General features: G+C 59.4%; 3 protein-coding genes across 4 annotated transcripts in view; 2 read left to right on the forward strand and 1 right to left on the reverse strand.

Moving 5' to 3' along the window:
* The window catches only part of CCDC13 (coiled-coil domain containing 13), a 38471-nt gene extending 35347 nt beyond the window's left edge, over positions 1-3124 (forward strand). Inside the window, exons 14-15 of the mRNA XM_028107030.2 lie at positions 2258-2372; positions 2923-3124. Of these exons, the coding sequence (XP_027962831.2) occupies positions 2258-2372; positions 2923-3124 (317 nt within the window). The remainder of the gene's footprint in view (positions 1-2257; positions 2373-2922) is intronic.
* Positions 3125-11118: 7994 nt separating this feature from the next.
* HHATL (hedgehog acyltransferase like) lies at positions 11119-18419 on the forward strand. 2 transcript variants are annotated; one of them, XM_028107162.2, is made up of 11 exons: positions 11119-11224; positions 11625-11692; positions 12249-12362; positions 12479-12673; positions 13040-13249; positions 13593-13764; positions 14234-14378; positions 14498-14533; positions 17352-17553; positions 17950-18091; positions 18295-18419. In XM_028107162.2, the coding sequence occupies exons 1-11, from the start codon at positions 11119-11121 to the stop codon at positions 18417-18419; spliced, it is 1515 nt and encodes a 504-aa protein (XP_027962963.1). The 2 variants fall into 2 exon arrangements, with proteins under 2 accessions (XP_027962963.1, XP_087877464.1); XM_088021338.1 differs by having other exon boundaries at positions 17950-18354.
* Positions 18420-19179: 760 nt separating this feature from the next.
* KLHL40 (kelch like family member 40) lies at positions 19180-25426 on the reverse strand. The gene is made up of 6 exons (XM_028107187.2): positions 24266-25426; positions 22818-22978; positions 22437-22544; positions 22070-22255; positions 20143-20289; positions 19180-19291 (listed from the first exon to the last, which is right to left on the reverse strand). The coding sequence occupies exons 1-6, from the start codon at positions 25424-25426 to the stop codon at positions 19180-19182; spliced, it is 1875 nt and encodes a 624-aa protein (XP_027962988.1).
* Between the last annotated feature and the right edge of the window lie 233 nt (positions 25427-25659).

A 25659-nucleotide genomic window follows, 5' to 3' on the forward strand; every position in this document is an offset into this window, starting at 1 on the left:
CCTCACCTTTTAAGGGCATGATCCTAAGGTTGCTCGTGTCACTTCTGCCTTCATCCCCTGAGCAGATACTAGTCACATGACCACGCCTAGCTGCAGATGGAGATTTTGTTGTCCTGAACTAAAAGATCTATTCTCTAACACAGTGATTCTTTTTAAAAAAAAGATTTTATTTATTTATTTGAGTGAGAGAGAGGACAAGAGCAGGGTGAGGGACAGAGGGAGAGGGAGAAGCAGACTCCCCACTGAGCCAGGAGCCTGATATGGGGCTCGATGTGGGACTCAATCCCGGGACTCTGGGATCATGACCTGAGCTGAAGGCAGATGCTTAACCGACTGAGCCACCCAGGTGCCCCTAACAGAGTGATTCTTCAGGTGTGGTCCCTGGACCAGCAGCATCAGCATCTTGTGTGTCTGGGGCCAGCTGGGGGCATGGGATGCCAGAGCCAGAAGCGAAGGAAGGAAGAATCTTTAGTATGGAGGGGCTAGATCTGCCTCCCTCTGACGTCCCCATCCCAACCCCCTGTAGGCTCTGGAGTGGAGGTGTTCCCCCTACTGCCCTGTCTCTCAACACCCCAGTATATCCCCCACCCCCTTCCCTAGTGAGGACACTCAGACCTTTGTCCCCAGCCCAGATGAGATCAGAACATTTCAGAAGGATGTGCCAGGAATGAGGCACAAAGCAGGAGTTGTGCCCTTTTCCCTTCTCGCACCAGCAGGGCCCAGAACTCAAGGGCCCTTCCAGTTGCTGCTGAGAATCCAGGCTGAGGAAGGTCCCTATAACTTAGCCCTGCTGGGCCCTCAAGAATAGGTCCCCTAGGAATGTGCTGTCTCTAGGCCTTGGGCTTATGACCTGAGTAACCCATCCAGGGGGTGCTCGGCCACGGCAGGAAAAACCATTTTTTTCCGCCTAGACAGCAAAGAGCAGCAGCCTGAGAAAAAGTGTCCATGTGGCCTTTGCCACCTGCTGGCCTGTGACGTGGGCAGAGCACCACTGCTTCAGGGAGTAGAGCACCCCCCATCTGTAGAATGAAGAGACCTGAGTCTGGAATTTGGTCCCTCCACAGCAGTTCCACTCCAGTGGGGAAGATGGGTAATTACCAAAAAACCAGTAAAAGACATGCTAAGTCAGATGGAGGCAGGTGCTGGGGTTCGCAGCAGAGGAGGGGATAGGGTGTGCTGAGAGAGCAGCTGGTTTCCAGGAGGCCAGGGAAGAGCCCCCTGAGGAGTTGACATCTGCACAGAGACAGTGGGAGGGGCAGGGAGTGAGGCATACAGATACTCGAGGGAGGAGCAAGTGCAAAGGCACTGCGGTGAGAGCCTGGCGGGAGGCTTGAAGGAACAGGAAGGAACAGCAAGGAACAGCAAGTGAGGCTGGCACGTGGTGAGGGGAGGGGAGTATGAGGGAAGGTCAGAAAAGTGACAGAATACTGCGGAGGTGGTCCGATCACTCGGAGCCTTGAGGTAAAATGTGAATTCACCCAGGCCTCAGAAAGCTTTAGAGGCAAGAACTATTATCCTCATTTTACAGATGAGAAGACCAGCTCAGAGAGGTTGATGGTTTACCCAAAGCCACACAGCAGGGGGTGAAAGCCAAGTCTACTGATGCCAGGTGATTTTTTCCTGGGCCACACCATCCCCGAGAGCCACGCCACCTCTGAGGGCCTTTTCAGCACAGGTTTTCTGACGCTGGATTGTGCCCAAATTCCCACCAGTTGCCTTTGATTTCTTTTTCTGAGTGTTCTGTGGCCTCTGGCCCTGGCCCCGCTGGACTCTCTGTATGTATGTAGGGAGCTGCTGGTCAAGGTAGGCTTTGGAGGCAGGGGCTACTCAGTGGTAAGAGGGCATCAGAGGCGGTGATGATCTAGACTCACTGTGAATTGTGAAGATGGAGACAGTAACGAGAGGAACCACCTTGGTACAAAGCAAGCATAATCAGGGCTGTAGCAGAGACTACAGCGTGAGTCCAGGGGAATGCGGAGCCGGCATCAGGGAGGGAGGCAGCCTTTGCCCTGCATCTTAAAAAAAAAAAAAAAAATTTTTTTTTAATTGAAGTATAATTGACACACAGTGTTAGTTTCCGGTGTACAACACAGTGATTTGACAACTTGGTATGCTATGCCTTGTCCTCCATCTTGAAGGAAGTATAATGTTTCAGCAAGCAGAAAAGCAGGAACTAGGCAGTGGGGTGGAGAGGGGAGGAGAGCACTGATACGGGGCCACAGCCTCATCACAGAAAGCGGCTGCTACCGCCCCACAGGTCTGCCCACCTCCAGCACCAGGCACAACCCGAACGGGAGTGAAAGGAAGGACCCATCCTTCACCCAGCTCTCCAATGTGCCCATGGAATCACAGATGGAGGAGCTGACCACCAGGTGCTCTCCTGCCCCATCTTCCGGAGGGTGGCATTGTCTGAGCGGAGGTACTCTGATGGGCAGAAGGACCTTGTCCCTCCCGGTTTGACTTCTGTTGGCCCAGAGGGCTGGCTGCTGGGTCCTGGGGTCTAGGCCTGCAATTCAGCAGCTGGCCGCCAGAGGGCAGAGAGACCCAGCCGTGTCTCAGATGGCCCCCGAGTTCCGAGAGCTGGACTAAGCCTGGGTTGCTGAAGCCACTTTTCTCACCCAGTTAAACTTTCAGGGTCAAAGGCAGTGATGTTCAAGGAAGGATGGAGGGACCCCTACAGATTAGTACTTATCCTTGAGGCAGCCAGCATTTGGGGGTGCTACAGGGTGCCAGGCCCAGGGCTGTGGGCGGGCCCAGAGAGGAATCCCACATGGTATTCCCCCAGGGTCCGTGGGAGGAGGGGACGAGTCAGAGAGATCCCCCAGCCTCAAGAGCAGCTTCACTGGCTGCCCCATTCCCAGCACCCCTGTACACACGCGTACCCGCGTGGGCCGCACTGAGCCCTTTCTTCATGTGGCCCAGGCTGGCCATCCAGGTGGAGGAAAACGAGATGCTGAAGGCTGCCCTGGGCAGTGCCCTGCGTGGGAAGGAGGAGGATTTCCGAATGTACCACGAGACCCTGGGCCAGGTGAAAGGGGTCTTTCTGCAGGCCCTGCGGCAGCAGAAGGCAGACACTACTAGGATGGTGGCCCGGTGTCAGCCTGGCGGGACGGGGCAGCCTTAGGCGCGGAGAGGACTGCACCTGCTCCCAGAAGCCAACCTGGGCAACCAGCTCAACCCCTTCTCCCGGAAGAGGTTCCCCAAGGGTGAGCAAAGCCAACACCTCAGACCAGGAGGGCAAAGGAGAAGCCTTGGCAGAGCCCTGGAGGCAACCCCGGACAGGCCAGGCAATGGCAGGGGAGGAGGCCCGGCGATCTGCTCAGCACCAGCGAGAGCTCTGGGACAATAAGCCAGCTGTGGACAGACAGATGCAGCCCCTGGATCAGGCGCTCTCGCCCCACTTGGCCTCAGGCCTAGCTGGGAGGCCCTGCAGGCCCACAGGGCTCCATCCGCCCAGGATGAGCCTCCGGCAGCCCCACCCACCTGCCTCACCAGGGCATTACCCCCACCGTCCCCCAGCTCCCTCCTCCATGGCTCCCTCTGTGGCCATCCCCCAACCTTCACAGACTTGGGGGCACGTGCTCCCAGACACTTTGTCAAGCCCTCTCTTCAGGGCTTTTCCTTAGCCGCCGATCCTCAGACTTGTAATAATATTGATTATTTTCACGATCACCACAGGTCCCAGTGAGTGAACATCTACCGTGGAAACCTGACCCCGCCTAGTCCCCTAGTAACCCAGGGATTTGGCCCCCTCTTTTGCAGATGAAGAAACTGAGGCTTATGGAAAGAAGCTGGGCTAACATTTAACCCTGGGCCACCTGACTACAAAAGCAGGGTCCTCTCGGTTGAGCGATTCGCCAGGGTGGGGGTGCCTACCCCCAACCAGCTGCTCTGGGAGTCCCCTCCATTTGCTTCCACAAAGCTGCAGCTAGTGGGTGCCTGTTTGGGGGTGGGGCAGAGTGCTGGGCAGGAGCTTCAGGCTGGAGGGTCTGAGACAGTGAGTCCAGGCCAAGGCGTGGTGCTCCTCCCTCACGGCTGCATAGGGGTGAGACCCCACATCCCTCTGTAACTGTCACAGCGTCACCCCCGCCTCCGCACACTCACGGCTCTGGGAAAGGGGAGCCCTAAGGAAAGTCACCCACAGCCACACATACCAACCAGACCCCTCGGCCACCTGTGTGTGCACAGGCGCCCACAAAGCCACAGGTGCGCAGAAATACCTAGACTCAGGAGCACACAGCTGTACGGGGCATACACGCACCCCCAGACAGTGCCGGCTGTGCATTCACAGGCCCTCCACACGGGCATGTGCTCACACTCGCACACACGCGGACCGGTCACTAGCAGAGTGACTCACAGGTGCGGGCGTGTGCGGTGCGGAGACGTCCCAGAGGGAAGCCACCTGGGGCTCCTGGGACCTGTCTGCTTGGGCCCTGCCTCAGGGGTCGGGTCTGGGAGGTACTCTGCACTGGTGGCCCCCAGCCAGGACGCCCCTGCCCCTGCCTGGAGTGACGCAGGTCTAGAGGTCCCTTGGCAAGGTGTTGTGAAGGCCATCGGGATGAAGCAGCGATGCTGAGGGGGTCCTAAGGGTCCCGGGAAGGGAAGAGTTTTTCTCTGATTCCTTGTGAAAGGAGCTGGCCAGGCAGAGCCAGAGGGACTGAGCGCTCCCGTGCTGGGAGGGGGCAGCGTGTGACGGTGAGGCGTGGGCCCCACGCAGAGTCGGGACACCAGACCGAGTAGTCCGTACCTTCCCCTGTAGGCATGGGGGAGCCCCACAGGGGATCTGAGTGTGGGCGGGGACAGGCTCCGGCCCTCAGGGGAGTCCCTGGGAGGGAGAAGCAGGCAGAGGACCAGCTGTCCTTCCTCAGGGATGGGCAGAGAGGCAGGGATCTCCTCAGGGAAACGCACGGTGTCATAACCCACACCCTAACCACTCGAGGGTGGTTTGGCCTGCCTTCCTGGCTCAGGGCTGCATCTGAGAGCGGAAAGAGCCTCAAGTCACAAGGTCTGAATAGGTGGGGGTGCCAGGGCCACATCTCTTTCCCCATTCATCAGCTGTGTGGCCTTGGGCGAGTTGCTTAACCTCCCTGAGCCTCCATGTCCTCACCTGTAACATGGGGACAAGAACAGAAACCTCCTTCAAGGGCGGCTGTTGTATGTGTCAGAGAACAGCTCGAAGACATTTAGCTCATTATTAGGTTGCCTTTTACTTCTGTACAAGGGACGCGTATCAATAGATTGGTTTCATTCCACAAAGATAAAACAGGATTTACACCAGAGAGAGTGGGCAGTCAGGCATAGTAAATCTTGTTTGCTCATTTTGGGGTCAGCTGATTAACTGGCATCTTGCAGAGGTCAACTGGGCGCTCAGTCCTTGCTTAGGCCAACTGTGGGCATGAAGACAACTGTCTCAACTTACAGATTCTACGGGCAGCCTTGAGAGCTTTGCTGTGGAGCTGCATGCCAGGGGTCCCTGTCACGTCTGCGGGCACCAGCCGTCAGTGAGACCAAGGCTGCTCCATCCCCCATCAGCATCCCTCTGTGGGAGTCACCGAGCGGAAAAAGTGTCAAGTGCTAGAGCAGTGCTGGCCCTCAGGAAGCGCCCAATAAATGTTAGCCCTCAGCATTAGTCCGGTTAGCTCAGCGAGCACCTAGTGGAGCAGCCCCCCTGCCCCAGGCACGGCAGGGTCGGGTGAGCTCGAGGAAGGCCCCTGCCAGCTGGGCAGACAGACTTACAGGCCACCATCCGCTCAGCCAGCCAGCCATCGGGCAGGGAGTGCCACCGGCATTCCAGACTCTCTGGGCCTGTTAGGGGCCCAGAGGTAAATCTGACTTGCACTTTTCAGGGAGCTCCTGGTCAGGTCAGAGAGGCCTGGGCAGTAGGGCCATGATGGAGCAGGAGGGTATGGGATGCAGAGACAGAACGCAGCCCCTCTGAGCCTCTCAGCTTCTGTGCTGAGCCTTCCAGGCTCATCGCCCAGATCTGGATGGGGGGGAGCTGTTCATATTTCCCTGAGGGGTGGGGGGTGGCTGGTGGAGCCGGGGAGCAGAACTTTTTAAGGAAGGGAGGGGTTGTCAAAGGGGCCAAGGACTGGGGCCCTGAGGATCTAATGCAAGTGGGCCAGGCGGGGAGGGGGGCAGCCTGGTCTGTCCAGCTTAGTGCCCGTGGCCCCTCCCGAGCAGCACCACCTGTCCCTGGGACCCTGAGGAGGAACTCCGCATCCCGCAGGCAGGTGGGCGGCTGGTGGGCTGGACTTGCCTTTCACAGATGAGAACGCTGAGGTCCCTTCCCAGAGCCAAAGTGGTAGGAGGAGGAGAGAGGTGATTAGAGAGCAGAGGGGCAAGGACAAGTTAAAAGGCTGGGCTGGGGAGAGGCCTCACGTGAAGACTCTCCCCGGCTGCACCCCCGGCAGGTGCCACAGGCCTGGGTGCTCAGGTTCCCGCACTGACAGGTGAGACCTGGCGGAGCTGTGGGTGTGGCTTGGACACCATCCCCACGAAGGCCTCTCGGGCACCACCGCTGAGCTGGACAAGGTCACAGCCTGGTTCAGGCTGATTCGAACCCCAAATACGTTCCGTTGCCACGGGGCCCCTCCCTGCTTTCAGGAGCTCCGGGCAGGATGGCCCGCAGTGGGGGTCCTCCTCTGAGCCCCCATATGCAGTGGCCAGCCTCGCCTCTCCCTCTCCACCTCCAGTGAGCCCACAGTCACCCCACCCCCACTCCACAGGCACTGCCCACACTCCCTGAGCCTTGCATATACCCACGAACACAGTATACACATCACATATACACATATACACAACACACGTGCACACACACAGTGCTTGAGCATACACAACACAACAAACACACACCATAAACGACATACAATGCAAAACATACAGACCCTACATACAACTGACACAAAACACAGTTACAGACACACGGGATACTCTCTATGTGTTTTTACTTTGAGCAACAGCGCACCAAGAAATGAAAAAGGACGCTGAGACTTGAGAGAATTAACCCCCTGCCCATAGCATCTCTCCCAGTAGCCCTGGCGGCACTCGGGAAGCTGACCCCAGGCCCTTGTGCTGGTCTAAGCTCCATCAGCTTCCTGCTCTCGTCTTGTGGGCAGGTCGTGCCAGGCACCCTCCCTTGCCACCACCCTCATACAGGGCGGAGCTGGCTTTGGACTGTCCAGCGCCAGGTCCAAGAGGCCTCCCTAGCCCTCTATCAAGCCTGCCATCCCCAAATACCGGGCTCCCTGCAGACCCCGCTGCGTGGGGTCACCCGGGGCACAACTCCTGCTATGTGAGCCCTGCTGCTCTGGGCTTCTGGAGCGAGGCATCTGTGGCTCTCTTTCTGGGCAAATTTCAGTGAGCCACGCCCTTCAGGGAGTGAGTTCTGGGATCCCCCCAAAGGCCCAATAAGGTCAGAGCAGACCCATTTGCAAATGAGGATCTGAGGCTCTGAGAAGCGGATCCCACCAGTGAGACCGATCTGGGGCTCAGGTGCAAGTCAGCTGCAGAGCCAACCCCCCATCTGCTTCTCTGAGCCATTCTCTTTGAGCCTCATGCGGGCACCAACTCAGTGGCTGGCCCAGGCTGGTCTCAGCCCGCACCCAGGGTGGATTGGATGTGTGGGGTTCTTGCCCCTGCAGGGTGATCAGCTCCAGAAGCTTACGGGGCTGACCTCCTTGTGCGTCAGTATCCTTTGCTATCAACTGGGGAAATGTTAACACCTTCCCTAGGGGTTGTGGTGACATTAAAGAGTCCATGTAAAGCCTTAGAACTGTGCCCGGCTACTGTGATTAGCTTACTACCCTTCTAACAACCATTGACTCTACCTTAGGACTCTGCTCAGGTGTACGCCCACCCCCACCCCTGTCCAGGAAGCCCTCCCTAACCCCTGCGGTCTGGCTCAGGCATCCATCCCTGATGCTGGCCAGCTCTGGTGCCCACGATCCCAACGGCAGCCCTCACCCGGCCCCTATTCTGTGCAGTGATCTTCGTGTACACTTCTCGGGGCCGGGCACCAGTGATGAAGGCCTCCGTGTCGTTCTGTGTGGTATGTATGCTGAGGTCTCCTTGCTTCTTCCTCTGGGCCAATGTGTCTGCTTGGGAGGCAGCTCATTGCCTAAGGGCATTGTGGGAGGGTAGGAGCCGCTCCCTCCCCTTCTCAGACCTTGGTCAGACTCTGGATGTTCCCCTGCTAGAGGATGGGGGAGGGACACAGGGCACAGCACTTTCCTTCCCCATCCTCCGCTGAGCCCGTGGCTGGAGTCAAGGGATCAGCAGGAGCTCCAGGACCTGTCCTGTGACTTGTTACAGTCACACAGCTCCTTCAACGCCCCAGACTCCAGATCCTGCTCACTGCATATGCATGAACTGGCCCGACAGAGATGGCACAGATACAGCTCCCCTAGACGCTGAGGTCCTCCTCCTAAAGGGAGACTGTCAGATGTTCCTGTCCTCTTGGCAGGTTCTTCAGGATACCCTTCCCCACTGGGAAGGCTGGGCTGAGGCCTTGGCTGCCCCTTGCACGAGTGAGGGCCATGTCCCCTGCCCCCAGAGGGCTCCCGGTTGGTTAGGGACACTCAAGAGATGCCAGCCACTTCAGGAAGCTAGTTAAGCCTTGCCCAGTGACCCTGCGAGCACCCCTCCACCTGGGCAACTGCCTGTGGGACAGGGCTGGGGTATGGGACCCCCTCTGCCACCTGTCTCAGGCCAGTTCCAATCCTACTAGTCAAGCCAGTCCTCCCCCAGGCGCTAATGCCTGGTCAGCTATCGGACTCTTGGCATAATGAAATGAACCAGAGCAGGGGGCTAGATGGATCTGCCCCGGGACAGCCCTTGGGAGTTCACATGTAAAGGTGCAGGCTAGAGTATGGAGCTGAGCATGAAGTGTGCATGTGTGTGCATGCAGTGGAGGCACAGCTCACAAGAGGTCAGTGAGGGCTGCCTGAAAGGCTTCCTGGAAGAGGGGAGTCCTGGCCAGCAGTGAGAGGGAGGCACAGGCTCTACAGACCAGGAGAGGCAAGCTGAAGTGAGGCCCAGGTGTCCCTGTTGGAGCCTATACCACTGGCCACCCCTTCCCCTACCCCTTCCCCACCCCCCACCCCCCACGATCCTCCCTGCGGCTCCCTGTGGCCAGCAGCTCTGCAGCGCTCGGCTCCGCTCCACTCTGCTCAGCTCCGCTCCAGGAAGGCCACCTCCTCCCTGCCCTCCTCCACCCTCCTCCTGCTGTCACCACTCACCGCTCATAGCCTTGAGAGGGTGGGGACCCCAGGGTTGGACACACCCCACTGTGGCTCCAGAGCCTAGCTGGTCGGACGGACGCACGGTTGGACGCAGGACCCCGGAGCCCCGAGGTGGGCAGTGTGCCAGGGTCCCTCACAGACTCCTCAAGGTCAGTGCCAGCCGGGGATTCAGCCACTCTGGGGTCCTTGAGACCTATGGAGCCCACCTCAAGCCCCTCATCCCAGACTTCCAGCCCTAAAGCAGTCTTTACCTCAGGTGTACCTGAGGTAGGCAGGACCAGGGGGCAGGGGGCACCGCTGTATCCAATGGGGGCCCAGGTCCGGGGGTCTATCGGAAGTGGTCCCAGGCCGGGGGCCAGCTCTGGCCCTGCTCACAGAGGCCTCACTGGGGACACCCCGCACCGGCCATGGGGAGCTAAAATTGGAAAGTGGCAAGTGGGAGGCAGCTGACAAAGCTATTTCATGGGCTCTTCACTGTGCTCCGGTTTCAAACTCCTGCTCCATTAACCCGATCCTCCAGGCCTCCCTCCCCCGACCTGGCCGATGAGGAGGCGCCTCAGCCCTCAGGCCAACAGTGCAGAGGTCAGTCTGGGAAGCCCCCTGGTATGGGCAGCAGCAGCAATGCTCTTAACTGAGATTCCGGAGGGCTCACTGGGAATACACAACCCTGTCCCAGGCTTACTGTGTGACCTTGACAGATCCCTGCCCCTCTCTGGCCCATGACCCCTCTGTCTATGTAGTGGGGAGAATGCTGACCGTGGGGGCCTGGGAGAGCTGGTTGCATCATTGGGAAGGGAGATTTGGGGGAGGATCAGGGGTGGGAGACAGGGCCATGCCAGCCACCTCTTGGCCCAGCCCAGCACAAGAAAGTGCCTGGACATGTTCCTCCCTTTAATTTGGCCCCGGGTCTGTTAACCGTGGCACCCTTGGGAAAGCCCAAGGCCAGGCTGGAGCATAGGAGGGGGTGGCCCAGCAGGACTCCTGGGGATGAACTAGGCCCTGGAAGAAGGGCGTGGCTAGGCTCACCCTGAGCCTGATAGCGGTCAGCACCTTGGACAGAGGCCAGCACCCTCCCTGGGGCTGTCTGGCCCTGCCTGGCCCCACATCCACTGCCCCAGGGCACCTCTTCAAATAGCACCGCCTCTAGCCAGCATCCAGGGCCTGAATACACAAGCACTGAGAGAGTGGGCGGTGTGGCCACGCACACAAGGCAGGGACCGGGGAAGTGGCAGGCTGGGGCTCAGGGGCTGGCTGGGGCAATGGGAATCAGTGAGGCTGGAGGCTGAATGAGAGGTCAGGAAGCTTAATGCTGGGGACAGGACCTGGGAGGCCAGGAGATCTCAGGGAAGTAAAGGCAGCTCTGGAGGGGTGTGGGAATCCAAGAAGGGGGTATTGGAGGGGGGACATTGTCAGGAGCTGAAGGAGGCTTACTGAGGGGGGTGGGGACCCTGAGGGCCAGGAACATGATTGGGGTGACACAGATGGAGTCCCTCCACGTGAAGGTTATCTGAGGCCTCGGCAGGAGCAGTGCGAGCAAAGGGTGGGGACCCGTCCACCTGAAAGGTATGAAGGAGTAAATGAAGGTGAGGCAGGCAGGCTGAGAGTGAAGATTAGGCTTTCAAAAGCCTTCAAAGGGGGGGGGAGCGAGAACAGCTGCTAGGAATGGGCACCGGATGTTAGGGCATCTGGGAGGGGAGGGGTGGGGGATGGGGATAAGATGGGTTAATAGCGTGAGATCCCCGGAGGGCAGGAGGGGCAATCTCTCTTCAGAATGGGATCCCCATCACCTCTGTGGGGAACCATCAGCTGGGGCTAGGCAGGGCTGGGGGGCAGCAGTGCCCTCACCCGATCTGTCTCCCCCAGCGCCATCCAGGCTATGGGCATCAAGACAGCGTTGCCCGCGGCGGAGCTGGGCTTATACTCCCTGGTGCTGAGTGGGGCTCTGGCCTATGCTGGTCGGGGTCTCCTTGAAGCTTCACAAGGTAACGGCCGGGCTCTGGAGCAGGGGGTGGGACCCTTCTTCTCCTGCGGGCCTCAGGGTTCCACCCAGCAAGGCCATAAACTTCAAGGCTCCAGACCCAGGATAGTCCCTAAGCCCGGGGGTTTGGGCTGAGCTAGGTGTAGTCACAGGGAGAGACAGATGCAGAGGCACTGACAGAGACCCGCACACAGAGCCACAGAGAGAGAGGGAGACTCAGACACTTGGGGGTACAGGCAGGACCTGGCCCGAGACACACAATGAGACCCAGAGAGAAGCAGAGGCAGAGAGAGAGAGACCTAGACCCATTCCCATCCCTCTAGGGTGGGGATCAGCCTTGCTGTAGGGGCAGGTATGGGTGTGAAGTCCCCGCAGCCCCCACTGAGGCCACACTCTGTTCTCAGATGGGGCCCACAGGAAGGCTTTCCGGGAGTCTGTGAGACCTGGCTGGGAGTACATTGGCCGGAAGATGGTAGGTCCCCCACACTCCAGGGTCCCTGACTGAGGTGCCCGATCCCTGGCATGTCTCTCCCACCCCGGACCCTTTCCGACTCTCCCCCGTTCCAGATGTTCCCATGTAACAGAGGGCTCACAGTGAGGAGGGTCTCTGGCTTGAGCTTCAGAGCCTTCCATTTCCCCACTGGCCCGTCCTGTGTCCTCCTGGGGCCACATCAAGCCTGCCCCCAGACACTGCTCATTTAGGAAATAAATTGAGACATGCTTCAGCGGGGGCCTCCAGCACCATCCTTCCCAGGAACAATGCCATTAATGGTGGAATGTCAGGCAATATGCTGAAGAGGGGGAGTTCTGGGGGGCAGGGCAGCACACATGGTACCCCTCGTTTCTCTCTACCTACCTGGCTGGCACTTCCCCCAGAGGGGAAGGCGAGGGCCTCCAGCCATGGCTGTCCTCTAATATGTAAGAATATGGGGGTTGGGGAGGTAGGTGCTGGGACTCTGCTCAGCTCTAGCGCCAGCCCATCCTGCCCGCTGCCTCCTCCTTAACCTGCCCGGGCCTGCCTGCCCCAGGACGTGGCTGACTTCGAGTGGGTGATGTGGTTCACCTCCTTCCGAAACATCATCATCTTCGCCCTTTCTGGACATGTGCTGTTTGCTAAACTCTGCACGATGGTTGCCCCCCAGGTGAGCTGGACCTGAGCCACCCCAGCCTCCCCTGCCGGGTCCCCTTGAGCTACAAGGGTTGGGGTCCCACTTCCACTTGTATGGATAGATAAACCATTCCTTCTCCCTGTCCACAGCTCCGCTCCTGGATGTATGCCGTGTATGGGGCCCTGGCTGTGCTGGGCACGATGGGCCCTTGGTACCTGGGGCTGCTGCTTGCCCACTGTGTCAGCCTCTATGTGGCCTCACTCTTGGGCCAGCCCTGGCTCTGTCTTGGCCTCGGCCTGGCCAGCCTTGCCTCCTTCAAGCTGGATCCCCTCATCTCCTGGCAGGTGTGCACTGGGGAAGGGCAAGGGTGGAGGGTGCAAGAAGAGGACCCCAAACTGCTCACCCCATCTAAAGCCCTTGCTTTTGGAGTCTCCCCCAAGCATTTCCTTCACTTTCCCACCTGTCTCCAAACCTTTGACTGAGGCACATACCCGCCCACAAAGTGGTCCCCTGCACCGCAGCGGGGACATGTCCAGCTCGTTCCCTGCTCTGTCCAAGCACTCAACATGAATTAGCCCTCAGTGGCCAGTGTTGATTGGCTCTGCAAGAGAGGAAGGGGCCAGGACAACGCTGGGCCCCTATGGGAAGCTGGGTGGGCTTCCCAGAGATGGGGCACCTGGTGAGCTGGCGGCCTGTTCTCTCCCATCCAGAGCGGGTTTGTAACAGGCACTTTTGATCTTCAAGAGGTGCTGTTTCACGGGGGCAGCGGTTTCACCGTGCTGCGTTGTACCAGCTTTGCGCTGGAGAGCTGTGCCCACCCTGACCGCCGCTACTCCCTAGGTGACCTGCTCAAGTACAACTTCTACCTGCCTTTCTTCTTCTTCGGGCCCATCATGACCTTTGATCGCTTCCACGCTCAGGTGAGCGGACACCCTGTGGGCTTCCAGAACAGGGCTGGGTTCCTCTTCAGACCGGGGCTTCCATCTCAGCTAGGACTCCCAGGGCAGGCTGTGTCCTCACCCTCAGGCAGGACCCCAGGATGAAGCCATAATACCCTGCCTCCTCAGACCCCAGCATGGGGTCACATTCCCTGCTCAGACGGGGACCACAGGCTGGAGAAGTGACTCCACTCTCAGGCACAGCCGCCAGGATGCAGGCGTGTCTCCCCTCACCTTGATCCCCAGACAGTTGGTGCCCCCCCCATCCAGACAGGATGCCTCCGGCAGGCCTTGCCTCCCCACTCAGATGCTCCGCATCCCCCAGATGAGTCAGGTGGAGCCGGTGAGGCGCGAGGGTGAGCTGTGGCGCATCCGGGCCCAGGCCTGCCTCAGCGTCGTGGCCATCATGGCCGTGGACATCTTCTTCCACTTCTTCTACATCCTCACCATCCCCAGTGACCTCAAGTTTGCCAACCGCCTCCCGGACAGCGCCCTCGGTGGGTGTGCGACCCGGCCAGAACAGGGACTGGGAAAGACGGAAAGACAGACCCTCTGCGTCCCCATGGCGTCGCTGCTGGGAAGCTGACACCCTGCGAGGGCACAGCACCTATCCAAGGGTGGGGGGGGGGGCGGGATTTTACTCTTTGAAATGCCTGGGACTTGGAGTTAGCTTTGTTCTATGAGGCCAGAGCGGCAGGGACAGAGCTGCCTCATGAGGGTCTCTGGTTGATTACCACGGCTTGGGTGGGGTCTCCCTGGGGCTGGCCGCGCCGGCTCCTCCCCCAGGGAATGGGGGGTGGGGGGGTCTCCGTGGGGGCGGGCCGGCTGCCAGGACCTCCCCTTTGACCTGCGGAGAGAGGCCGTAGGGGAGGGCCTGGCTCCGTGCCTCCCCACCACGATTTGAGGGATCCGGGGAGCGGAGACCTGCGCGACGCCCCCCAGTCAGGGACGACACCCTATCCCCAGCTGTCCTAGCCTACTCAAACCTGGTGTACGACTGGGTGAAGGCGGCCGTCCTCTTCGGCGTGGTCAACACAGTGGCGCGCCTTGACCACTTGGACCCTCCCCAGCCTCCTAAGTGCATCACCGCGCTCTATGTCTTCGCCGAAACGTGAGTGTGAGGTCTGGGGGACACGCCACTGGGATCCCCACCTTCCCGTAGCCTCTTTCCCCCATTCCCCCGGAGCACTGCTCCTGGCTGATTCACACCCATCTGCCCTCCTCCCTCAGGCACTTTGACCGTGGCATCAACGACTGGCTTTGCAAGTGAGTTGGGGTGGGGTGGGGTAATGGTCACAGTCATCGCGCCAGGTGTCTGAGCAAGGCAGTGCAGAGATGGGTCCACATTTTAAAAGATCAGCCCTGGGCCAGAGGAAGCAAGGAGGAGGTCGTCACAGAGGTCTAGGTGAAAGACAGAAGTTTGGACATGGGTGGGGGCGCTGGAGGTGAGAGAAACGGTTGGAGTCAAGACACACAGCACGGAGCCTGGACAGGACTTGGCCATGGATTGAGGGGATCAAGAAGGAGACGGAAATGACTCCCAGATTCCTATGCCTGGGAAGATGGAGGGGCAGCATCCAGAGAGGGGTTCTGTGTGAGAAATGGTTGGAATCTGGGAGACATCCTTGTGGAGGTTCAGGGAGGTGGTTGGGTCTGAGGGTCTGGGGTTCAGAGAAGTCTGGAGGACCGAAGCAGCTCCGAGCCTTATGAGTGGGGGAGGGTGGTCTTTAGTCCTTGGGAGTGCCTAAGTCCCAAGGAGAGAGAGTAAAGAAGAGGAGAGAGAAGGTGTGGCTGAGATTGGAGCAGGAAGGACTCCCACCGGGGGAGAAGAGAGAGTGGCAGAAGGGACTGAAAGGTGTGGTCAGAGGAGAACAGTCAAGACCACGTGACAGTCTGGAACCAAGGAAGGGCATCCAGGCTCGGTGGGGCCAGCTGGGTCAGATGCTGCTGGGGAAGCTAGCTACTGAGGCGGAGACAGAGGAGTTGCTGAAGGGAGAAGTGAGGTGTCTTAAGACAGCAAATAGTGGGACATGCTCGGTTGCTAAGAGGAAGTCTAAGTTGGGGAGGCAGGATAGAGGGGTGATTGATAGAGTGAGGTCCCCAAGGAAGGAGGAGGTGATGGAACCAGTGCTAGGCAGAGGCTTGGCTTCAGGACAGGGAGGAGGAACAGAAGCCAGCATGGATGCAGGGTGGCGGGTTAGTGTCGAGAAGTAAGGGATCCACCTGAAGCCTTCAGTTTTCTGCATGAAGTAGGAGGCAAGGTCACCAGCTGAGAGATGCCAGGTTGGGCACAGAGGGAGACAGCATCTTCGTGCCCCGTTTCCTCTTGCCTAGCTCACCCACCACACCCGCTCACAGTTGGGGGAGAGATAAGGGTGGAGTAGCCACTGGGGAGCACGGCAGAAGCAGCAGCTGACTACAGACACCTTGGCATTGAGAGCCCAGGTGGGGTTGGAGGTAGTGGATTTATGGACTCCAGCATGTAAAGGTGTGAGATTTTCCTTATCAGAGCTTAGCTTCTTGGGTGCAGGTGAGGAGACCATGGGAGACTGGGCTCTCCCAGATTGGTGAGAAGGAAGAAGTGAAGGATGAGGGGTTTTAGGTTATTTATAATGATGATCATTGAATTTAAGCCAGTTAAAGAGGGTGGTAAAAATAGGGTTGCAAGGTGAGGAAGGGGGGGAGGGGGAGGGGTCAATGAGATTGAAGAACTGGAGCTGGTGGGGGGCATGTCAGGAGGAGCTGGGTGGAGAATGATAACTAGGAGGGAATGAAATTTCAAGCGGTAACAAAGTTGGAGTATGACCATGGGAGTGGGTGGCTGAGATGGCGTGGAGAAGCAACCACTGGAAATGAAGAGGTCAAGGCATGAAGAGGTCAGTTACTCAATGGGTCTTCTACTGAATTTATTTAACAAATATTTACTGAGTACCTACTATGTGCCAGGCACTGTTCTAGGCACTGGGGATACAGCAGTGAACATGGCAAAGACCCTGAACTCATGGAGCTTACAGTCTAGTGGGGAGAAACAGACTATAAACAGGTAAACAAACACATAAATAAAACAATTTTAGAGAGTGGTAAGCATTATGAAAAAAAACCAAACAAGTGTAATGGGATAGAAGCTGGCCACAGGGTAGAAGTTTCCACAGTTGTGCTCTGGGCAGGCCTCTGTGGGATGATAGTTGAATTGAGACTTGAGTGATAAGGAAATCTAGGGAAGAGAATTCGAGGGAGAAGGAACAAGGGCATAGGTTTGAGGCAGGAACCAGCTGCCTGTGTCTGAGGGACAGGAAGGCCAGTAAGGCAAGAATGAGCAGGAAATGGTGGGTGAGGAGGTCAGGGAGGGAGGCGGAAACCAGACATCGTGGGATCTTCTAGCCTTAGTAGGGAGGTGGTTTATTCTAATTGTAATGGGGAGCCTTTGATTGTGGAAGTCATGTGCTCTGACTCTGGCTGCTATGTGGAGAACGGATGGTAGGGGTCCAAGGCAGAGGCAGGGACGTGACTTAAGAGACTCTTGCAATAATCTATGAGAGGAGACGACCCGCTGGGCAAGGGTGGTGTAGTGGGGGTGGCAAGAAGCAGTCAGGACTGCGTGGAGCCCATAGAATTTGCTGGCTTGGACGTGGAGAGGGGAACTGATAGTCCAAGATGGCGCCCAGTCTTCTCAATGCAACTGAATGGATGGAAGTGTCATTGTCTGAGATGAGGATGCAGCAGGTTTGGACAGAGATGGGGGACTCTGTCATTCAAGTGAGATGTCTGGTGACAGTTAGATGTGTGAGTCAAGACAGCAGCCTAGAGACATAGACTTGGGGCTCATCAGCCTAGAAACGGTGTTCAAAGTCTTGGGTCTGGATGAGATCGCTTGGGGAACGGATGAGGAGACACCGAAGTTCAAAGCTGAGCCTTCCGCATTCTGAAGTTGGGCAGAAGAGGAGCAGCCATCTGAGGTCAGGGATGTTAGATGTGCCCGGGATGATGGTGTTGAGGAAGGCTGCCCTGGTGGCATGTCCTTTGCCCGTCTCCTACCTGCCCTCTCCCACACCCCTGCTGGTCCTTTCTCCTGCCTTTCTTGCAGGTATGTGTATGACCACATTGGTGGGGAGCACTCCGAGGTGATTCCAGAGCTGGGGGCCACCGTGGCCACCTTTGCCATCACTACTCTGTGGCTTGGACCTTGTGATATTGTTTACCTGTGGTCATTCCTTAACTGCTTTGGCCTCAACTTTGAACTCTGGGTGCAGAAGCTGGCAGAGTGGGGGCCCCTAGCACAGATTGAGGTGAGTGGGGAAGGCCTGGGGCAGGGGTTGGCTGGGTCACTGGAGGGAGTGCACTGCTGCTCTCTGGAGTCTTCCAGCCACACCTGGCCCCCAGTCCGGAACTTTCTCACCACAACTTCCTGGCTGTCAGGGCAATGGCTCCCCCTCTGGGTATCTAGCACCCCCTCTGTGGAGTGTGGACACCTGGGCCAGGCTGTGTTGGTCAGGCCCCTCCCCTCTCTCTGGTCCTCAGTATTCCCATCTTTAACAACGAAAGAGGGCTGCCCTGGGGATTCTCAGAGACCCAAGCACATGCCCAGGACCTGGGGGAGCCCTGTGGGCAGGACCTCTGACCAACTGTGTGCTCTTTCCCCTTGCTCTCTTGCCCCACTGCCAATGCTTTCCTGGCCTGGGCAGGCCTCTCTGTCGGAGCAGATGTCTCGCAGGGTCCGGGCCCTCTTTGGGGCCATGAACTTCTGGGCCATCATCATGTACAACCTTGTAAGCCTGAACAGTCTTGAGTTCACAGAGCTGGTTGCCAGGCGCCTGCTACTCACAGGTGAGGGACGGGGGGAGGTGTGGATACAGAAGATGCCAGGCATCAACCTGGAGGACTGTGACCTCCTGAAACGCCCCCACCCCAACCCAACACCCCGGGGACCTAGCGGGGCGGGCCAGTCAAGGGGGGAGGGGCATGAGAAGAAAAGAGTCCCTGAGGCTGGGGTCCTGCTCCCAGGCATCAATGACCTCTTCCCCACACAGGGTTCCCCCCGACCACTCTGGCCGTCCTATTTGTCACCTACTGTGGTGTCCAGCTGGTGAAGGAGCGAGAGCGAACCCTGGCCCTAGAGGAGGAGCAGAAGCGGGACAAAGAGAAGCCGGAGTAGGTGGGAGGAGGCAGAGGGGAGAGGGGTAGGCTCTGCTCAGCTATTCCCGGGCCCAGGCCCAGGCCCAGGCCGGATGGGGCCTGACTGCTAGAATAAAAGACTTTTCTACCACAGTTTGGCTGTTCCCTTGTCCCTTCCACCAGCAATCTCCTGGCTCCTTGTCCATGAGGTGGGGGTTCTGGGCCCCAGGGAGGCGGGTGCACACAGAATGTGGAGGGGATACCCACGTGGAGTGTGGAGGCCACTGACCTGGGCAACCCAGCAGCTGAACACCGAAGCCTGGAATCTTCAACCACCTGGCCACTGACCCTTGGAGGACCTGATTCCAGACCCTGAGCCACTTGCTCAGAAGGCACTTTATTCCTCTTAAGGAAGGTGACTTACCCAGGCTGCAGAGTGTGCTTGGAAGGGACACTCTCCACCTGACAGGCGAGGAGATGGAGTCCTGCGGGTACACCCACCCGCACGCAGGTGGGCTGGGACTGGCCCAGGATGCAACCTCCCTGCGGTTCTGGCTCACGGAACAAGAAGACCGGGGATATGGGGACACCGGAGAGCCCTAAGTTCCTGGTCCCTGCCGGAAAGGCCAGGACTGGCCAGCGATCTCCCTCCCCTGGTGAAGAGCACCCCAGATGGCACAGCGGGACCCAGGCGGCCTTGGGCTTCTCCCAGCCTCCTCTCCGGAGCCCTCAAAAGTCCAGGCCTGTGTGGCCGCAGGGTGCGGGGCGGGGGGGTACTTAGTTCGGGCCCTCGGGGCTGGTCACATCTTGGTCAGGCGCAGCACGTTGAGCCGCACGGGTAGGAAGGTGGCGCCGGCTGCGTAGGCTATCTCCCTCAGGACGCCCTCCCACTTCTTCTCGTCCTCATTATATCTGGGGGTGGGAGGGAGGAGTGGGACACGGAGCTGGGTCAGCCGAGGGCAGAGGGGGCCCCCGCGGAGAGGGGTGGCTGACGATGCCTACCCCTGGGGAGTGTCCCCGAAGCCCCAGGCCCGGCTCCAGAAAGATCTGATCCTGGAGAATTCTCATGTCCTGGGAAAGGACCCCCCCCCGACACACACACACACACAAGGCCCACCCCCAAAGAACAGCCACCCCACATTCCAGGAAGGGTCACCTCTCAAGGAATGTCCCACGCCTCCACGAAGGCCTGCATCTCCACAGCCCCTCCTCTGGAGAATTCTGTACTCAGCACTCCGGAAGTGCCCCCAAGACCCACCCGCCCCCATGGAGCCCTGAGAATAACTGAAGGTTTAGCAGGTGCCCCAGGCACCGAAACCTCTTCCCTCCACCCCCAGGAAGGGCCAACATGGAAAGCGATGGCTCTCAGAAGTTGGGGTCCAGCTTCTTCTCAATCCTGGCCCCAGCTCACCCCTCCAGCAAGAGTACCCAGGACGGAGTGGGGAGGAAAGGCCTGGCTGCCTCTTCAGGGCCCCCTCTACTCCCTGGAGCCTGTTTCCTTGGGTCTGGGCCCTAAGCTTGGGGCAGCTCCAGCCTGCGGCTCACTTGATGCTCCACAGCGGGGCATGGCGCCCTGTGAGCAAACCGGGCCCTTGCCAGCCAAACCGGAAAGACTGGGCTGAGCAGGGTGTGTCCGCTGTCCCTTCCACACGGGACTCCCCGGAAGAGGGATCACCCCAGCCCCGGATGAACTAGCCAGGTGCCGCTGGGGGGCCTCAGCCTGGCTCGGGGGCTTCCCTCACCTCCCTGGGCCCCGGGCTCACCTCCAGATGTCGTTGAGCTCTGTGGGGACCAACTCTCCAGACTCGGTCTCCAGCGTGGCAAAGCCACCGACGGCATACAGGGTGCCCGCCAGGCTGACCAGGCTGAGGGAGCTGCGTTCCTGTGGGAAGGCCTCAAAGGGTGCCCACCTGGCGGGGAGGAGGGGGCGTGAAGAGGTGCATCACCCAGCGGCCCCAGCGCCCACAGCTTCAGCTACACCCCTTGGAAACCCGAATCCCAAGCACCCATACTCCTGGCACAACCTTCTGTGTCCTGACCCTCCCAGGACCGCCCTCCAGCCTTCCCCATTCTCCTGCCCCTCCCATTTCCCTTCAAGGTCCCCTGGTCATTGCATCCAGCCTGCCCTGTGCAATCCACCATGGATCTCCCCAGCGGCCCTCCTTTGCTCCTGAACTAATTCTCCCAGGGGAGCTGCCCTCCCCTGGCGCCCCTGCCCCATCCTTCTTCCCGTCTTCACTGCCCAATTATTCTCAGGGTGTCTTCACTCCCCTCCTCTGGCCATGAGGTTGGGCCTTCATCCCTACCCTCCAAAACAGCTCTCCGGTCCCCAGCACACCACAGAGCATAAAATCCAGGCATAACACACATCTCTGCTGATGTGACGTTCTCACCTCCCACCTGCCCAGCCTCTCATGTCCTCAGAGTCCTTCCTGGATAATGCATCTGCCTCCCCAATCCCTCGGGGCTTGGGCCTCAGCTTCTCCCTCTTACACTCTCTCTCTTGAGGGAGCTCATTCCCTCCGTTTACTGTTGGCCCCAAATCTCTCCAGCTCAGCATTCTCTCTGCCCTGGTGGGCTCCTCCGGGACACTCCCAGATCCCACATGTCCACATGTCCTGACTGGACCCTCACATTTCCGATCTAACCTCAGTGGTTCTCCAGTAAATGACCTCCCACCCTCTCTCAAAAGCATCCACATCTCCCTCTTATGCCCAACATCCAATCAATCTCTAAATCTTATTTCTTCTATCTCCTAAACTCTTGCTACTCTAAGTACGGCCCGTGGACCAGCAGCAGCAGCATCACCTGGGCGGCGTGAGGGGTGTTAGAAATACACACTCTGGCTCTTCCCCAGGCCCAAGAATGAGAATCTGCATTTTAACGTGACGCCCCGGGAGATTCGCGTGCATACCCCAGTGTGGGAAGCCCTGGCCTACATCTTTCTCTTGTGCATCCCCTCTGCCTCATCGCCACTGTGCCCCCGTCTGCATGCCGCCACCACCTCCTGCTCTGTGGCTGCACCCCTGCCTCCCGGAAGATCTCTAATCTGTTCTCCACATCAGCTGTTACCTAATAAAACACAGATGTGAGCCTAAAACCCATCACAGGCATTTCACCGCCCTCAGGATTAAGTCCCTTAGCCCTGCTTGCCACCTCTCCAACCCCAGTGGCCCCCATCCCCACCTTCCTTCCTCCAACCTTTCCTCCAACAGGCCTGCCTTTTTTTTCTCCTAACTGCCTTGTCACCAACTTTCCTTGGCCTGGAGCACCCTTCTCCCGCCATCCCTTTTGCTGGCTAAGTCCAAGGGGACTGCCAGCTCAGTTTTCCCCTGACCTCCCAGGGCCGGGCAGCTTCTGTCTTGGTCATCAGTGTATCTGGAGCACCAGGCCACTGGCCGGCATGACTCTCTGAATGAAGAACCTGGCATCTCCCGCCCCACTCCTGGGAGCTCTCTCCTGCAGACCAGGCTGGCCCTAACCCTGGCCCCCAATTGTGGGGGAAGCCCGCCTCATGGCTGATGAGGAGAGAGAGGCTATTCCTGTGCTGATGTCAAGGCAGAGGGACCGTGGTTCCTGCCAGGGCCGTCCGCAGAGAGACCCAACAGGTTCAAAGCCACACAGCCAGGCAGTCACAGGGGGGCCCTTGGTCCCTGACTGCCCACTGGAAGGGGCAGGAAGCAGCCATACTTGTTGTCCGCGATGCTGTACACTTCAGCTGAACTGGTCAGCCCCGTGTCTGTGACCCCGGCGGCTACAAAAATGCGGCCATCGTGGATGGTGGCCCCGAAGAGGGAGCGCGCAGTCTGCATGGGGGCCAGCTCGGTCCACTCGAACTTCTTAGGGTCGTAGACACACATCTTCTTCAGGCACTTTCTGGGGGTGGGGGACCGTGAGTGAGAGGGAGGAAGCCTGAGCACAGCGCCCCTCCTCCGGTTCAGTGGCTCCGGACGCCTTGCCGCGGCAGCCGGCACAAATCCCCGACAGCCTGGGGAGACTGTGCTCCCGCTCTAACCTACAGCCCTGCTCCTGCACTCGCTCCAGGCCCGAGCCTCACCTGTCGCTGCCTTTGCCGCCAAGGACGTAGACCAGGTCCATGTGGGAGAGCACCGCGTGGCCGTACACGGCATAAGGCAGCGGATCCGATTCGCCCCATTTGAACGACCTGGAGGAGACCGGAGTAGGGCGAGCGCCCGGTTCAGGAGCGCGCTGGATCCCTGTCTCTGCATTCACCCACCCAGCCAGCACATATTCGGGGTGCACCCGGTGCCTTAGCGGCACCTCTCGGGTCCCGGCTCCCACCCGGCGGCCCGCCGCTCCGCCCCTCCCCAAGCCCGCCTCCGCCCGCAGCCCCGGGCTCTGGCTCCGGCCCCCGCCGCGCCCCCCAGCCCCGCCCCGCCCCCCGGGCCCCTCAACCCCGCCCCCGGCCCCCGCTCACTGCCGGTCGTAGCACATGACCGAGTCTAGGCTGCGCTCGCCGTCCTTGAGCTCTCGGCCGCCGACCACGTAGATGGAGTTGAGAGCCTCTCCCAGGCCGAAGAGGCAGCGCGGCGAGGGCAGCGGCGGCATCCCCAGCCACTCGGAGTCCAGGTGGTCAAACTGCGGGCCCGGCGTGCAGTCAGCCACCGGCCCCCACGCCCCCACTCCCCCAGCCACCCCGGGTCACAGAGGAGGCCAGGTCTCCAGCTAGGGCCAACGCAGCCTGGAGGCCATCCCTGGAGACAGTACCCTATCCCCCTACCCAGGCTGAGAACAACCGGGGCCCTCCGGAGGTCGACGCCCAGAGACCACATTACAGCACCACGATGGGGCACCCCACGCAGAGCCCTGTCCCTTCCCCACTACAACTTCGGAACTGAGGCCTGCCTGCCCTCTGTTTTCCACCGCAGCCCACTGCACAGAAAACCTCCAAATACAGCTCTGCCCCTCATCCCTTAAAATCTACAGTGTAAGTCTGCGGCCCTGTCCCATCTCCATAGTCTTACAATGATATTTGTAGCTCATCTTTCCGGAAAGTTTTCTGAAGGCTGAGCAATGTGCTGATGAACACTTTATAACCATCTGTAACCTTCAAACAACCTTATCAAGCAGGAAGGATAATATCCCCAGAGAAAATAAGCAAGTCCCATGATATGCTTTGGCTCGCGGAGCTGCCCCCCTCCCTCCCTGCCCCCGGTTTAACTCTGGTACTGAGTTGCCCCTCACCCTTCTCCACACCTGGTCAGGCCTCACTGAGCTCACCACTCGCTAGGCTCATTCCAGTCTCTGTCCCTTGCTCACCATTCCTCAGGCAGAAGCACCCTAACTTCCCCTTCAGGTGTCCAAATTCCACCCAGATGGCAGGACTCAAACCTACATGGCCAGTCACCAGGGAACCATCTCTGCCCTCTGAGATCCCACGGGACACCACAACTTGGACTGGTCACCCCACTCTACTGGTCCTTTCTGGGCCTCGGTTTTCTCAACTGTACAGTGAGAAGACTAGGCAGGATGCTCCCTTTGTTTGGGACACTCTGTTCTATACTCCAGTCCGGGCCTCACGCAAAGGTCCTGCCCCAGACTGACCCCTACACTGACCTTGCTGTGCCTGACCTCAAACCCTGTGCAGAGATAGGGCCTCCAACATATCAGACCTCCCTGGGGCTCACATCCCCCTGAAAGAGACATCAGAGTTATGCAGCTAATTGTCAACTACCTATAACTGCCTTCAACCTTCAGGCAAGTGGCTGTCAGTCAACCTCCCTGGTCTACATCTCATCCTAAACCCAATAACACCCTCCCAACAAGTAGACACAAGCCTCTCATGGGCCCCAAAGCTGACCCCCACCCCCCACCCGCGATCCCAGAACCCGGCACTGGCTGCCCCTCCCAGGGCTGGGCAGGCACCTGCAAGAAGTAAGCACTCATGGGGTCCTCTTTGTTGTCCTCGTTGTAGAAGAGGCCCCCAGCCACAAAGACCTGGTTCTCCTTGGTCACGAGGCTGACGTGGTTCTTAGGGATCTGGGTGGAGAGCGAGGCACAGTAGCACTCGTTGGCCGCTGGGTCATAGGCCACGGCCCCCTCCTCACTGAGCATGAAGATGAGGTCCTGCAGGAACATGCCAAAGCGCAGAGTGTCATTGAGGATCCCGGGGATGATGCGTTCAGCCTCCTCCTCGTCGTCCCCTGCCTTGGCTTCGCCCGTGCCCTTGTCAGCAGCCTTGGCGCCGGCTGCCTCCTTCCCCTTGTCCTTCTTCTTCTTGCGCAGCACGGTGAGGCGGCCCTCGTGCGCGTCCTTCACCATCTGCACCTTGCGCAGCAGCTCGGGCTGGGCGCGCACGAGAGGGTGCTTCTCCACGCGGCTCTCCAGGAAGGCCCGCGGCAGCAGGCGGCAGCGCACGCTCTCGAAGACCGTGGGCAGCGCGCGCTGGCGCTCCTCCTGCGCCTTGGCGTCGCCGCTGCCAGCCCACCGCATCACCGCCTCGAACACGGCCTCCTCCTTCTCCACGTTGAGGCCGTCACTGGAGATGATGGCGATGAGCTCGTCGGCCGAGAGCCCGAGGAAGTCGGCATCGCGCGCCACGAGCGAGAAGCGCGCGCAGATGAAGTCGCGGGCGGCCACGGCCAGGCGCGCGCAGTCGAGCAGGAGGCCGAGGCGGAAGACGGCCAGGCAGTTGGCGAGACACAGGCGCTTCTGTAGGAAGGACACGCAGATGGTGAAGATGGACGGGATCTGGAAGCGGTGCGCTGCGGCGAACAAGTCCTGCACGCTCGCCTCGTCCAGCGCGATCTCCGACGTGTACAAGTAGTGCAGCACCTGCGCCACCACGTCCGGGGACACCTCCTCCAGGCGCACCTCGCCCGCGCGCTCAGGCTCGGCCAGAAAGCGCGCCCGGAAGTAGGGGCTGCAGGCGGCCAGCACCAGGCGGTGGCACGGGAACTCGCGCTCACCCACCCGCACCACACAGTCGAGGAACTTGCCGTGGTCCAGCATGTCCTTGAGCCCGTCCTGCAGGAGCGTCTGCTGGTACAGACGCTGCTCCTCCGCCTGCTCCAAGCCCAGCGTCATGGTGGGTGGCTTGGGGTGCCGCTGCCTTGCCAGGGGCCTCCTCTTTCTATTCCCCTGCTTTCCTTCTGGGTCACTCTCGGTCTACGCAGCTGTCTTCGCGGGGCTATATATAGAGTCTGGACAGGGCCCTGTAAGGCGAGCTGCCTGGCCTCCTGCACATGACTCAGAGGGGACAGCTGGGCAGAGGCCCCCTCCCAGAGCAGCCTTGACTCAGCCCCACGGGCTCATGGGAC

Source organism: Eumetopias jubatus, unplaced genomic scaffold, assembly GCF_037043125.1.
Source record: "Eumetopias jubatus isolate StellerSeaLion01/CBP00866 unplaced genomic scaffold, mEumJub1_p1.0 scaffold_1, whole genome shotgun sequence".
NCBI classification, from domain to species: domain Eukaryota; kingdom Metazoa; phylum Chordata; class Mammalia; order Carnivora; family Otariidae; genus Eumetopias; species Eumetopias jubatus.

Excerpts from the sequence above, each read along its gene's own strand:
- KLHL40 (XM_028107187.2), bottom strand. The coding sequence starts at position 25,426 with ATGACGCTGGGCTTGGAGCAGGCGGAGGAGCAGCGTCTGTACCAGCAG. Across the intron at positions 22,545-22,817 it reads GTCATGTGCTACGACCGGCA|GTCGTTCAAATGGGGCGAAT; the intron begins GTGAGCGGGGGC and ends GGTCTCCTCCAG. Across the intron at positions 20,290-22,069 it reads TACAGCATCGCGGACAACAA|GTGGGCACCCTTTGAGGCCT; the intron begins GTATGGCTGCTT and ends CCTCCCCGCCAG.
- HHATL (XM_088021338.1), top strand. The coding sequence starts at position 11,119 with ATGGGCATCAAGACAGCGTTGCCCGCGGCGGAGCTGGGCTTATACTCC. Across the intron at positions 11,693-12,248 it reads AGTACATTGGCCGGAAGATG|GACGTGGCTGACTTCGAGTG; the intron begins GTAGGTCCCCCA and ends TGCCTGCCCCAG. Across the intron at positions 14,534-17,351 it reads ATCAACGACTGGCTTTGCAA|GTATGTGTATGACCACATTG; the intron begins GTGAGTTGGGGT and ends CCTTTCTTGCAG.